Source organism: Camelina sativa, chromosome 4 (genome assembly GCF_030686135.1).
Source record: "Camelina sativa cultivar CO46 ecotype springtype chromosome 4, ASM3068613v1".
Lineage (NCBI taxonomy): Eukaryota > Viridiplantae > Streptophyta > Magnoliopsida > Brassicales > Brassicaceae > Camelina > Camelina sativa.
Window position 1 is genome coordinate 17,373,226 of NC_141883.1, and position 15,393 is coordinate 17,388,618.

The window sequence follows — 15,393 nt, forward strand, 5'->3', positions numbered from 1 at the left end:
ATTGTTTATAGTTTTGGGGAAAGTCTCTCTATGTAATCTCTTTGTAACTCTTTTAAACTTTGAGGCTTTGACCTTCTATCCTTGTATTATTGGTGCTTAAAGTGAATGAAACCATCAGTTTGACAAAAAAAATAAAAACAAAGAGGTTAAAATATATATATATATATATATATATATATGTATGTATAAAAGGGGTCCAATTTTTATTTTTTCATAAGTAAAACGGGGCAAAATAAAAATTTATATGAATATAAGGGTTCATATAGAACTATTTTTTCTTTTTATCAAAATAAATAATATAGTAAAAGGTCTATTTTTGAAACGACTCAACCCATTTTTTTCCTTTTTAACATAATAATTAACTAGTGATCTCATACTCACTAACAACCTAACCACAATCAAACAACAGTGGATAACATAAAACGATACCATTAAACCAATAACCAATAACCAATTCCTCACAAACAGTAATAAATCATCCAACTGAGTTATAAAACATTAAACCAGAAACAAAGCAACTTTCTAATGATTCGACTCTAGCATCCTAACATAAGCCAGGCAACACATCAACGAGCCACTAGAACATCATCATTTTAATCGTTATGATTCCACGATCACACTTTGCTTTACCTTCATCACAAATAAAAATAAGATGCGTGAGTATTATCATAAATACTCTGTGAGGCGATCCTTCCATCTACTGGGCTATACACACAAACGAAAAGATAAAACACAAGCAATACACAAAGAAACAAGCAAACCAGACAACTCTGAACACGCGCGTCGACTCTGCGCACTTGCGTTGACCGACGCACTCCTTGCGTCGACCGATGCAACATCCTTGCATCGACCGATGCACTCCTTGCATTGCCGTCAAATTCCTAACTGCGTCGACCGATGCAGTCGCGCGACACAACGCCGAGAATGATTTCCTTCTACTCTCCCCGGCTCCAAGATGTCAGAAACAAAAACCAAATGCCACAAAACTCACAACAAACATTCACCTATGAGCACATAAGCAAACAACACCCAAAAACACACAAACAAACATCTAATCGCTTAGATCAGCCATGACCACACACTCACCTATATGAATGACGAATCTGATCCTAAAACCCACGAAAACAGCCTCCTAGCAAGCTCCTCTCACGTTCTCAGCCTCAGATCTCCATTCACAGTGACACATTTCTCCAAAAACGGCTTAGAACTCACCAGAACGCTCTCAGGAACTTTTAGAAGTTTTTCTCTCTTTCTTTTTCTCTCGGGAACGATAAAAGTAGCTAAACCTCTCTAAAACGCCGAGCTTCTCCTTTTATATCCGTCCTTAGGGTTTTCTAAACCGAAAATACAATAAAACAAGCGTTTAACTTAAGTTTTCCCACAAAAGTGAGCCTTGCATCGACAAATGCACCTACTACATCGGTCGATACACAACCCGAACCGGAATTCCAGTTCGAGTGGGCTTTACAATTTTAAAAAAAATTCCTAGAGACCTAAAAAATGTTTGAGCCGGCACGGCAAGGAAGTGGTTAGTTAGATTTAGATGTTACAAAAAAATAGGGATTAGTTATGGAATGTTGCTTTAGCTAAAAAGATATTAGTATTTTTTTTAATTTTTGTTGTTGTAGAATTGTTAAGGGGTTGATTGGTTCTCCCGCTGCCTCCCGTAAACGTTGCGTTTGCGGGTGGTAGCGGTTGCTAGCGATTGGTACCAATCACACAAACCGCTCCCAATCGCTCTCAACCGGTTGAAACCACTAAATTCCAAAAGCTGTTCCCCACAAGCGTTTGCGGTTAAACGCTTGCGGTTGGATTTTATTTTTTTAATTAAAAACAAATCAATTATAACTGAAATATTTTTTTATATATCTTCTACCTAACCATTATATCCATTATGGATGAGAGAAAATGAAATACGGATACGATTGAGGAGATTAGAAAATAAATAGTTATACAAGAAAATAAGATTCCAATTAACAATAACTCGGAAAACTTGATGTAAATGTAATGGCACATCGCACATAAGTTCAAAAAAATCTAAATAAATATAACATTTCATCAGAAATTTAAGAAAATAAGATTATTTATGAAAAATATTAAAACAAATCACCAATGACTCTTCTCAACTATCGCTTCAATATAAAATTTATTTGTTTCTAAATAATTATTTTAGTAATTTTTAATGAATTTGAATTATAAATCAAGTTTAATAAAAATTTTGGTGTTTTAAAACATTTATATAATTATATATTACATTTATTGTGTTTTAACCACTATTGCACCCGCTAGTCAACCATTCATAAAACTCCAGCAAACACACCTATTTTAAAACGTTAAACCAGTTATTCAAAACGCTTAATAACGCTTGAAACCACAACCACCTGCTTCCGCAATCTCCTACAACCGTAGCTGCAATCTCCTACAACCGCAGTCGCAAACGCTGCGGTTGAACCAGTCATATCCTAAATTGATTTGCCAACAAAAAAGGTTAATTGTGTGTACATCAAAGGAAAATAAATCCGATTTTCCAAAAAATTAAAGTTAGAAACTATAAATACTCTAAATTGGTTTGTTATAGCAATGTCAATAATATGTCACTATAATGTGAAAGAATTTAAAAAAACCAAGTATAATAAAACAAAAAGTATAACAATATATTAAATTACTCATAATATAATAACTCGCTTTTTAAAAACCAAATTCACAAAATTATGTCTTATAATGACATTCAAGTCATGAGGTAGAATATACATTGTTGAAATAACTTCACGTATATAAACTAATACAACATATTAAAATTTTCTTTTAAAATAGAAAATATACAAAATTTTAACCAGTGTTATAGCACGGTTACTTATCTAGAATCATTAACAATATAAAACTTACAAAATAAGTATCTTTTTCAAGTCATCATATTTAGCATATGATTTTATTACATAATATTTTATCCAAAAAAACTTTTAAAAATAATCACATAAATTATATTTTATAAAAAAAATTACAATGTAAATAAAATAAATTTCAACTCGTGCTCTAGTACGGGTCTTAATCTAGTACTTTTGTTATTTTGTAAGTTACTCCAAATGGCTTTTAATTATTTAAAAATAGTCATTCAATTCACCCACGGATTAAGCTATTTATATCTAATAGAGTGTTAGGCATTAAATAAGCAGCAATTCAGCGTCTAAATCTGCAAAACTAATTAAAATTTAAACGGTTTTAAACGGTTTAAGTGTTTACATCATAAACATTATAAATATAATATAATAAAATAAATTAAACAAAATCATCATAAATTATAAATGCTAATAAATAAGACTTTGAAAATACATTTATACAAAGTTAGAATTTGTTCATCTAAATTTAACGTTTAAAAGATAATTTTTATTGTTTATGAGCGCCTACCGTTTTAGGCGACACTGTTTATACTAAAAGATATATGACGTCGTCTGATTAGGTAAATAATACAAATGAGAGGGGCTTCATAGCTACTACACTTTGGCTTATTCAAGAAAACAATTACAAAAATATGTAAGGCTACGGACGTGTAGGAGAATAATGCGACAATACAAAGGAATCGATTCTCTTTTCTCCAGTATTTGTAAATTATTCGTTTCAAATCAATTTGCATGGAACACATACAAAAGTGGGTTGTCATAACGTCCATTTCTTAAAATAGTCAACTGAATATAAATCACGTCCACCGACCTAACTGATTATATTAATAGTATTCACAATGTATCTAATTATCTATATAGTTTACGATAAATAAATTTGTATTTAACGGTTACATTTTTTATAAATAGAAAAATATGTCTCAACGGTTACATTGTTTTACTTGTCCGTATCCTAGATTCTGCTACATCGGTTAATAAACAAAAAGTTATTGTTATATTGTATGCATTTCTTTCTTTCGAATGATTTTAAAACTGTAAACAGAAATTATAAAAGAGAGAGTTAGGCTCTCCATTCAAACCATAGATGGAGGCCATCTTCGTATTTTCGCGGGGGCTGTGACCTGTGAGCTGAAGTGAGGAGAGCTTATTGCGAATTATCTGATTCTGATCTTAGACACTTGATTTAATTGGTCTGATGAGTTATAGGCAGCTCACCATATCTTTCAGCTAGCGGTACTGTTAGATTGGACTTCTTTAAATAGTTCGTAGGTTGTTCTGTATAGAGACAAGTTTCAAACATTTTGTATTTTGATCATTTGAAGTTACTGATTATTAAGGACTTTTTCTTTTTGTTTGAACGTAGGCAACCCACTTCTTGCTTAAGATGATGGGGTCATCGACATCATTGACCTCTGTTTCGATTTAGCTGGTTGGGAATGATTTTTTTAGCATCTCGTTTCCTAGGCCTAATAAGGGCCCAGTGGGCTACAAAAATTATCTTTGAAGTTGTTTGAGTTTGATAACTAACAATTTCATCATATTCATGGCTGGTTTATTATAGTCTTACTGAATTTTAAGGTTTTTGCAAACAATCGAACATGTAGCTCACATAATTAACATGGGTTCTTAATCAATCTACTTATCTACATATGAATATCTTATACTAGTTTTGTTTCATAAATGTTAACATATAATAATAAACTCTCTATTTTGTTGACGAAAATAAACTTATTAATTATAGAATCAATGTCACTTCGAAGACATTCGATAAAACTGTTAAAATAACACGCATATCGAATAATGGTTTAAATGCATAAGCTTTTTAACAAAAAGAAAAAAATAAAATACAATGAAAATGTTTTTTTTATTAAGGAAATTAAAATGAGAGCACATCAAAGGAAACTAGTAGAATTTGTCATCGCCCAGAAATATTTTTGAATTTATAAAAATACAATTGTAAAAAGTGTTAAATGCTCGAGTTTGAGAACGTTTCTAATTTGATTTCTGTGATGTTTACAGAGTTCCATACTGGAATTAAGAATCGTTTATTTGCTACGTTCTTCATATAATTAAACTAATAAATTTTGTTTTCTTTTGATTGACCTTTTTTTTTTTTTGACAAGCAATCATGAAGTAAGTATATTATACTATTATTATTAGTTTATTACTCATTTTTGTGGTGTTTTGGACTTTTAAGTCATGGTTGGGGTTTAAACAAAAAGATTTTTTATTTTACTCGGTGCATTTTTTAATTTTTTTTTCTTTTTATCTGAATAAGGTTTTTGTTTTGTTTTATGATCTTGCCATCACACCACTAAAGACAATATAGCAACAAACATATCAAAATCAAAACCGTTTTTGGGGATTCAAAACAAATCATATCCTTTTAATAAAAGACTTTGGCAGTTTGTTCCATTCTTACGAGGATTTTGTCACGCCACAATCTTCCAATTGGATCTGGTTGGCTGATATATATATATAGATATATTTTTGTGTAATAAATACATAATATACATTTTTCATCGTCATTCGAACGACAGTACGACACAATATAAAATTAAGCTTATAAACCTCGAAATACGATATAAATATACTGAAATTTTCTAAAACGTTCATACAAGTTATGATCAAACATTTTGCTTGGGTCCGATCGAGAGAATATTGCTTTCACTTTGGTCCAATTTTAGTTTTTCTTTTGGTCCATTTGTTAGGCTTAAAGATAAAAAGTTTTTATATGAAGAAGTTCGAACTGAAGACTAAAAAGCCAGATTTTATATTGGAGCTTCCCTCATGTATGCTATACGTAGTACATTTTACTCTTTGCATGTTATGGTTTCATCTACTGTATATGGTTAAAAAAGCGTATTTGTGTAATATCAATGTTCTTACAATTAAACTTTAAATATTTAACCAAGAAGTAGGTAATTTAGTAAAGTTGGCTCAATTCTTCTAAAAAAAACATAGAGAAATACCAAAAAACAACAAAAAAAAGAAAACGATCAGAACCAAAGCAAAAAAAAAAAACACAAATTCATTTTTCAAGTAATTGAAAATCTTCGAAGGAAGAACACCATATCTATTATCTTTTACCATTAACCCCAAACTCAAATTATCCCTTTCTCTAACCAAGAAGACCAGAATCCAAACCCTAACCAAACCCCAAACTAATGAAAATGATTTATTTTATAGTAGATAGACTACAATAAAGCACCAGTATTAATGTAGTTGACAGTACTGCTCCAAACCTCTCGCCCTGAGTCATTCTGTTCAACATGACCACTTCCTCCTCCTCCTCCCATGTTCATCTGCCAGGGGAACCCCCACAAGACTTTGTTTGGATCACTTGTCGCCATCTGCTCCAAACCGCCTCCACCATTCCCAAACGCATAACTTGCGTTCTGCATCTGGTGGCTTGTGGTCCCAAACACGCCATCCATGCCCATTGGGGACTGAGAGCTTCCGAACCCTAGATGTGAAGAAACCCCTAGAGGTTGCTTGTTCAGCAAGGCAAATGCTAACCCAAGATCCATCTGTTCATTGTTAATGTTATTGTTATAACCGCCGAAACTCGCCGTCGAGAATGTTCTGCCGTCGTGGGCCGTCGTCGGTTCAGGGGTTGTTCTGAGGCTTTTGGTTGCGGAAGTGGAGCGTTTGTGTTTCCTGTAAGCACCACCGATTGGGATGTTTCTTAAGATCCCACCTTTGGTCCAATATCTCCGACAAGATTTGCAGAAGTAGCGAGGCTGAGACAGACTGTAGTTGTTGTAGTAGCAGAACTTAGTGTTGGTAGAGTCACAACGAGGGCATCTCAGTGATTGCTCCGGTGGAGCTGGCCTAGTAGCCTGAGATGGTTTCTTCTGGTTCTGATAATCTTGTGATGAACAAGAAGATACTCCCACCACATTCTATAAAAAAAAAACAAATATAAATGAACATCAAAACTCAATTCTCTAACAAAACAGTTATAATGTGATGTAAAATTAGTACCTGATGCATCGAAGAGTAATCCATATCTCAACTAATTGAGAAGCTTCTTCGAAATGTAGAGAAGATTGAGACTGAGATAAAGCGAAGAGAGATAAAGGAGAAAAGGAGAGTGGAGATAAAGGAAAAGCCAAGCATCTTATCTCTCTATATATAGAAAAATAATGTGGAAGTAGCTAGACAATTTGGTGGCTTACCTCAATATTATTATATTGTTTCAATGTTTTAACGTTACTAATAAATGTTTATTACCGTATGAGGGAATAACGTGATCCAACTCTTAGCATGAGATGTGAACCCATGAAGCCGTTTTTAAAAATAAAGATTTATCATGCCTACTTCTGATTTACAGCTAGACCCTGTTTTTAAATTTTCATTTAGATTGGATATATAAAGTATATTAAGCATTTTTTTTAATATCGGACTGAAAGGTGAACCAGAAATCTTTCGGGTCACTGGGTCAATCGGTCAGACCAATTGAACAACGGGTAAATTAGTTTACTGGTTTGTTTATATTTTCTAAATATAACATCTACTTTTCTATAAATCTATGAACAAAAGATACATAATGAAGTACTAAAGAACTAAAATTACATTTTTAAATGATTAGATAAAATAACTAAGTGATTTTTCTATAAATAACAACATTTAATTTTAATTTTGTTTGAGTTTGAAATGTGATAAAAATAAAATATTTTAATTTGATACTGACTCGTTGGTCCGATTCGCCGGTTCAACCACCGGTTCACGGGTTTTTAGTGGAGTTTTCCGTTTTTTGTGAATTTTTAGTTGTCCAGTTTTTAGAGGTAACCCAGACCGGAATGTCTACCAGTCGCGGTTGGACCGGTCCGACCGAACATTGATATTAAGACTAGTTGTCTCTAATTAAATTATGCTTGTTCATCGGCTCTTCAATGGTATCATATTAATAATAAAATCTCTATATATATGTATATAATTGCGATATCGAGATCTTGTGAGCGAAGAAGATTTTTCATTATCATCACACGTTGATTTTTTTTATAATTGTGATGGAGCCACATCCTTCACTTTACAATATAACTATGTGTTCCGTAAATTTACAAAAACATGTTGATATAGATTGTTCTATCATGTACAAATTTTATATATTGAGTACATTACATGTGATGATGTGGGAAATATTGTTTGAAACTACCAAACAAAGTTAGTACTCTCGGATCAAAAAATAGTTTTACGTTTCATCATATTGGAATTCGAATGTGGTCGTGAATCTCGTGATGTACATGAGAAATAGTCATAAGATATGTGTTTGCATCTATTTTGGATTTTGTTCGAAACTTTCTAAATACAAAAACTAAACTATTGTGATCCTTATATAGGGTTTCTAAGATAATAATAAATTTGTGGGATTCTTAACACAATGAGCCAATAACAATATGCAATTACTAAATATTATATGTGTTTATATATATATATATACACATATATCTTTGGCGTCAGATTTGTTTCTGTAGAAATGATGAGAAGTGTGATCGAGGACCGTACTATGATGTATCAGAATTGGTTGTTTGTACGACGTCCATTTCTGAGGCACCCATCTTCATGTGTCTTTGATCTCTTCTTTTGTGTCACAATTCTTCTTGAGTTGTCACCACGCGGAACCCACCTTCATCTTCTAAGTTAGTCAAAAATTTATACTCTCGCGTGAATCCCACCACTCCCTCAAGCTGGTCCTAAGTGTGACAAAGTAGAATATTTCTCTATTTTCTTCTCCTTTTTTAATTTTTTCTTTTTCTTTTTTAGTTTAGTCACAGTTAAGTTTAATATTTTACTCTCCAAAATGTTGGGTGAAACTTGAAAGGGTAGAATAATACTACATAACTATAGTTGGTGCATGATTAATCATTTCCTGGACCACATTTTCTCTGTGAGGACTGATCAGGAGCCGAGGTCCACAAATATCTATGTGTCTGCAGCACATGTGGTTCATGACTTTTGCGTCCATTATTTTAAAATTCTTGCATGTACTAGTTTACGTTTTGTAATTTTGAAGATGTGATTGTTGGATTTATTTGTTGGATGTAACGTTTAGCAAACCACCATCACGGTTCAAACTCTTGAGTTGTACATGATGGCAAGTGTATATTAAAAGAGAGCATTAATATTGTATATTATGGTTTTATAATGATTCTTTGTGTATATTGTATAGTTAGGATTAAAAAAAAAAATTGCATTTTTTAAGGACTGTGTTTTATGCATTTCCTAATCGAATAAATTTGTATCATCAGAAATTGTCAACGCAAGTTATTATATTCTATATAGTAATTTTCTTTATTTTTTATATGTCACAATTTCACATCGATTGTACGACATCAAAATCACCAATCATGATGATCCAATCGTTTATTAAAGGTGTAACTTAAACTTGCGTTAGCGGTTTAGTGGTGAGTCGAACTTTTTACCAAGAGTGATACAAGCTACATGCACATAGGGACATAGCATTGTACTTGCTTTGAGCAGACTCAAGCTTCTCTAGCTAAGTCATTCACTATACTTAAATCATCATTTGTCGTCATCTACTATTGCGCATATTCCAAGGTTTATTTTGTTAAATCCCCTTGTACAACACTTTAAAGTGTAATTATTTTGAATTTTTCAAAAAACTTTATGTTAATCAACTACTACTTGGCCCTCGAGGTACCTAATTCAATGGTTACTTGGTTTTAATGAATATTCTTTATGTAAACAAATCTATTTCCACCTCTAACATATAACATGATCGTTGAAAAACACATGCAATTTTTTTTCCTTTTTATAATTTTAACACATTCTTCTCTCAAACGGAACAAAAATGACAATGTAAAAGCAGAGATTTGGCCGGACAATGTGTAGCCCATGATATCCCTATCAGTTAAAGTCAGTAGAGACACAAAACATCGATTTTCGTAAAAGGGACTTATAGGAAGACCAAGATTTGGTCTAAAAGACATGTATGGGTATGGATTACCCATTATCCACAACCAAATTACATACTAATATATATGCATGTACGTATTACAACATGGTTTTTTTTGTTGTGCAAACGAAATGTTTATTATATGAGTACCACCTAATCTTGAGTTTTTTTTTGTTTTTTTTGTTCTTTTGTTAAATTGTTACATTCATAATATATTGGGTTTATTACACATATTTTTGACATCCCTTGAGTTGATATATATTTTGATAACACTTTGGAAATTGAGGTGAATAAATGTGTTGCATCAGGCTGTCATATTCTACCACTAAAATTAGTGATTCATACACAATGATTGGTATCCGAGTAAGGAATGGTGATCATTACATTCCGGCCAGTTGGACCCTCCTTGTGTTGTGGGTTGTTGCTCAAGTTTAAACAAACTTATGATGACCATTTCATATTTATTTTGAACATGTATGCTAAAGTTCTTTAATTTCATTAATCAAAAATATTGTTATAGGATAAAAATATTTCTATCCCGTTCAAATACTTGTATATATTTTTTTTTCTCTAGTTAGGTTTCATTTTTTTTTTAAGTTTTAAAATGTATGATAATTGCATTCATCTTTGTTTTGGATGGAGTGATTACTATAAAATTTGTTGATGAATAATCAATCAGGGGTTTGGACAAATGACTGTCAATGAAAATAAACACTAAGCTCACGTTATAAAACCCATAGTGTCAAAAAAAAATTCAGTAGATCCGCATGGAGACTAAAGAATGCGACACGTGACGAAAGAAGAAGAATCTTTGAAGAAATCGAGGAATGAGACAAAGAAACAAAAGTGGGGATCCCAGAAGCTCTGAGAGATATGAGCATGTGGTCTCTCAGTCAAGGCAAGGTTCAAAACTCATCAGACCAACCCACTTCTCAATTTTTCCTATTATGTTGTTTTTATTTTTATTTTTATATTGTACCTCCAAGTGGATTTCTCATCATTACCGTACTGGTAAGTTAGTAGCGTATAACGATCGTTCATAAATCCCAATCAAATCCCCTCAGGTGCTGTTGCTGTGACATCGCTTCTTCACTCCTAGCTCGTTTTGTCTTTGTTTTTTTTCTTCTGTCGTGATCATGAAATTTGTAGAAGGATGTTAAACAAAATATCTTATGTCTTTTCATAGATGATTTAACATTTCTTTTTGTATAAAATATGTTTTGTGCAGGTTTTATATATATATACCTCATAATTTATAATATATAAATTTCTATTCGGGTATTTTTTGAACAGTCATCTTACACTAGGTCACAAGTAAGCAAGTACAAACAATTAACTAATGCTAATGCATTATATAAAAAGGGGTAACATATACTATAAAACAAGTAAGTGGATCGGACCGAAGATTTGAGGCGCAAATTCCAGAGCGACGTGCATCAATACTTAACTCCATCTTCAAGCAAAGCATCAAAGGCCTATAAGATTCCCATGCATACGTTATTAATTTCTTTATTTATAAAAAAATGTTTCTGTTGCTTTTTATTCGTTTCACTTTCCTGACATCAGTTTTTGTTTATTCTTATATATTCTCGTCTTCATAGAATTTATGAATCCCTTATATATAATACGATCCGTTATATATAAGTCTATGCTTTCAAACTTAAGATGATGATCAAAGTCGCATTTTCATCAATCATAACAATCACTAGGTTAGTTATAAGTCATAACTATTAAAAACAAAAATATTTTGTCATTACGAAGAGTAAATATATTATTGAATTTGGTAAAACAGTTTTCAAGTACATAGTTCTGGCTTTGATTATATTTAGCTAGAGAATCAGTATGGTGTTTTTTAGCTTATACTAGCTTTTAGTAGCTAGGTCTCTTGACTGCCAACTTATTCTAAAAGAAAATGAATCATAAAATATAAACATTTTTCGGTGTTGCTATTAACTATTTTTCTTTAATTTAATTAAGATATCGATGAGACCATATATTTACACAAAATTTTCAAAAAAAAAAAAGAGGTTAAGTTATTATTTTACCAAATTGTGTTAAATATTACACCGTCTAACTTGGAATTTATTGTAAGAAATACAAATTTGTGGATATTTTATTGTAAGAAAACTGTATATAGAATAAGAGACTGTCTTAGACCATCTCCAACCATGGTTCCAAATATGGAGGTTCTATTTATTTTTATAATTGAAATAAATACAAAACTAAAATTTTGATTCCAAAACCTTAGAGTTGGTTACCTTCCAAAACCTCTACATTTAGAACCAACTCTCTTTTTTTTGTTGGGCATTTTGATTTACTTTTAATATTTTTAAACTTAGAAAAGTTGATTCAAAACCTCTTAGACCATCTCCAATGGTGAGAAACCCTTATAGTTTTTTTCCATTATTAAAAATATAAATTTAGAAAAAAATTAAAGTTAAGATAACCTTAACTTGTTCTATAATTTATCATCCTTCAATGGTAAAGGGTAAAGAGTTTCTCAAAAATAATGAAATATTATTTAGAAAATTCAAATTTGTGTAACTTATAATACTGAAACAAACTGAACAAAATAAAACAAAATGAACCAAATGAACCATGGAGATGGTGGCTTCACTACAAATTTTGATTTTCACATCTGGGCCAGGTCTGTAATCTGTATATATTTCCCCATATGTGCTAAGCTTGTTTCACTGGTAAGGCCCAAACTTTTATGTCTTATTACCTAATCTCGAATGTTAAATGTTGAGAAATTTTATTGTTTTATGTGAGTAAAGATCAAACATATATAACATTTTACTTCTTGAAAAATGTTGCTTCGCAAAGTTCTGCAACCCGTGGAAGAAGATATCATAGTTTCGTTTGACTTCGTAATGATATGTGTGTTTTCTTCTTTGCTGATTCTTTCTTTTCCTTGGACTAATTTTAATTTTTTTAACAATTTGGTTACAAAATTAGAAGGAAATAAAGTATCATTTTAAACAATAATATTTAATTATTTATCCTATTAAATCTATTTTTCTGCCAATATCAAATGGTTCCAATTGAAGAAGATTATATAAGTTACAGTACCTTCGCATGTATGCCGTTTTGAAGTGGGTAAAAACAACAAGCCGTCACATTTCGAGTAATGTAGACGGCACGATGTTCATGCCTGATTACGAATCACGATTTATACAAAAAAAAACAAAAAAAGCATAGAGACTTAAAAACTTCGTACAATGGCGAGACGTCGAAACACAGAGATCGGTGATAGCTTCACGGAGCTATTCAACAGAGAGATTGGTTTCTTTCATTCGAGCTCCATCTCTCGTCGTATCTCTGCTTCTGAGGTTACTCATTTTGTTTTCTTCACTACTCCATCACTCTCTATTCTTCCGATCTTGAACCTCTCTTGGTTGTTTCTGTTTTTCGAATGAGACTTTTTGTAACTCGGGAAGAGTAAAGTTTTCGTATTTCGTGCTCAAAATTCGTATAGGAATCGTGGGTTTTGATTAGTTATGTCATTTTTATCATAAAGTCTTCCCAGTCTCTGGATTTGTGTTTCGAATCATGGATCTTAGTAGTTCTTAAATACCAAGTTAGTGATGCTTATGTTGTTGTTTTCAAGTGAGAGGTCTTGTGTTAAAGTCGAAAGCTTTTGAATCAATGGATTGTTACAAGTTCTAGATTAGTGTTTTGTAGGATGTATGTGAGACAATCCGAACTAAATTCAAAGACTTGTCTAAAGACTCTTAGGATTGAACTGTACTGTTTTATTTGGCTACTTCAGGGGATAGTGAAGAAACTAGATCTTTACGGGAAGTTAAATGGGCATGAGGGATGTGTGAATGCTTTGGAATTTAATTCCACTGGCGATGTTCTTGTTTCGGGTTCTGATGATAGACAGATCATGCTTTGGAACTGGTTGAGTGGAAGCAAGACATTGTCGTATCCCTCTGGTCACTGTGAAAATGTGTTTCAGGCTAAGTTCATACCTTTTACAGATGACCGGACTATCATAACATCTGGTGCTGATGGACAAGTATGCTTGTAATCTCAAAAATCTTTTAAGACTCTCCAGCATTGTTGCTTTTTGATTTCTGTACCTAGTTAAATCATTCGGTGTCTCGTTCTGTTTTTGCAGGTAAGACTTGGTCAGATCCTAGAAAATGGCAAAGTGGAGACAAAAAGGCTAGGGAGGCACCATGGTCGCGTGTATAAGCTTGCTGTTTTGCCTGGAGATCCTAATGTATTCTACAGCTGTGGTGAAGATGGTTTTGTTCAACATGTTGGTCTCTATATCTCTCTCATGCTCCATTGTATTCCTAGTGTTTGGCTTTTGAAAACTCAAACGTAACTTGTCTTTGTTTACTTTTCTTTTGGGCAGTTTGATATACGTAGCAACAGTGCCACTATGGTTTTGTATTCCTCTCCGTTCACGCAAGGCTGCAGGAGACATCACTCTAGCAGTAGGATCAGATTGAATTCTATTGCGATAGATCCGAGGAACTCATTTTATCTTGCGGTTGGGGGTTCCGATGAATACGCACGAGTCTACGACACTAGAAGAGGACAGTTATCTCCAGTATGTCGCCACATCTTACCAGACGCACCTGTGAACATTTTTTGTCCCCGTCATCTTCGGGAAACCAACAGTGTTCATATCACAGGATTGGCATATTCCAAAGCTGGAGAACTACTAGTCTCTTACAACGACGAGCTCATTTACCTGTTTGAGAAACACATGGGTTATGGTTCGTCGCCGGTTTCTATCTCTCCAGAGAAACTGCAAGAAATGGAAGAACCACAGGTGTATACAGGACACCGCAATGCACAAACAGTTAAAGGAGTGAACTTTTTCGGTCCAAATGATGAATATGTGACGAGTGGTTCAGACTGTGGTCACATCTTTATATGGAAGAAGAAAGGTGGTAAGTTTGTGCGGGCTATGTTGGGTGATAGACGAGTAGTGAATCAGCTTGAGTCTCACCCACACATACCGTTTCTTGCATCCTGTGGGTTTGAAAAGAGTGTTAAGCTCTGGACGCCAATGTCAAACAATGTACTTTCTCTACCTGAAAAGATCGAAAAGGTAAAAACTACTAGATAGATCACATCTCCTCTGAACCAAATGTTTAATGTTGAGCCATGTCCCAAACACTGAATCTGTGTTTTGTGGGAAATGCAGGTGATGGAATCGAACCGAGTGGGAAGAGAAGACCAGTCGAGGGTGACACTGACTCCTGATGTAATTATGCACGTTCTCCGGCTACAGAGACGTCAGACGTCAGCGTTTACAGAGAGAAGATACGTTTCAGCTGATATTGACAGTGATGAAGGACATGAAGCTCAATTGATCGCAAGCTTAGCAGCCAACGAAGATGAGTCTTCAGAAAGAGAATGTATTGTAAGCTAAGTTCTCAACTAGTGTGCTAAGTCCTCCACTAATGTGATAGATTCCAGGTCCATGTGTTTCAAATACTTGTTGATTTTGCTTGCGTGTTGTAATTCTTAATAAGTAAGGAAAATAATAACAAGAAATTAGTGATCTTCCAAGATACGACCAAAGCAAATCTCGTTATAAAAACAACC

General features: G+C 33.1%; 2 protein-coding genes across 2 annotated transcripts; one reads left to right on the plus strand and one right to left on the minus strand.

Moving 5' to 3' along the window:
• Positions 1-5,822: 5,822 nt before the first annotated feature.
• LOC104780383 (dof zinc finger protein DOF3.2) lies at positions 5,823-7,188 on the minus strand. Its single transcript, XM_010504877.3, has 2 exons — positions 6,885-7,188; positions 5,823-6,802 (listed from the first exon to the last, which is right to left on the minus strand). The coding sequence occupies exons 1-2, from the start codon at positions 6,906-6,908 to the stop codon at positions 6,095-6,097; spliced, it is 732 nt and encodes a 243-aa protein (XP_010503179.2). The 5' UTR covers positions 6,909-7,188; the 3' UTR covers positions 5,823-6,094.
• A 5,388-nt stretch (positions 7,189-12,576) lies between these two features.
• On the plus strand, positions 12,577-15,359 carry LOC104780385 (uncharacterized). The gene is made up of 5 exons (XM_010504878.3): positions 12,577-13,151; positions 13,592-13,843; positions 13,946-14,089; positions 14,189-14,893; positions 14,990-15,359. The coding sequence occupies exons 1-5, from the start codon at positions 13,041-13,043 to the stop codon at positions 15,215-15,217; spliced, it is 1,440 nt and encodes a 479-aa protein (XP_010503180.1). The 5' UTR covers positions 12,577-13,040; the 3' UTR covers positions 15,218-15,359.
• The last annotated feature ends 34 nt before the right edge of the window (positions 15,360-15,393 follow it).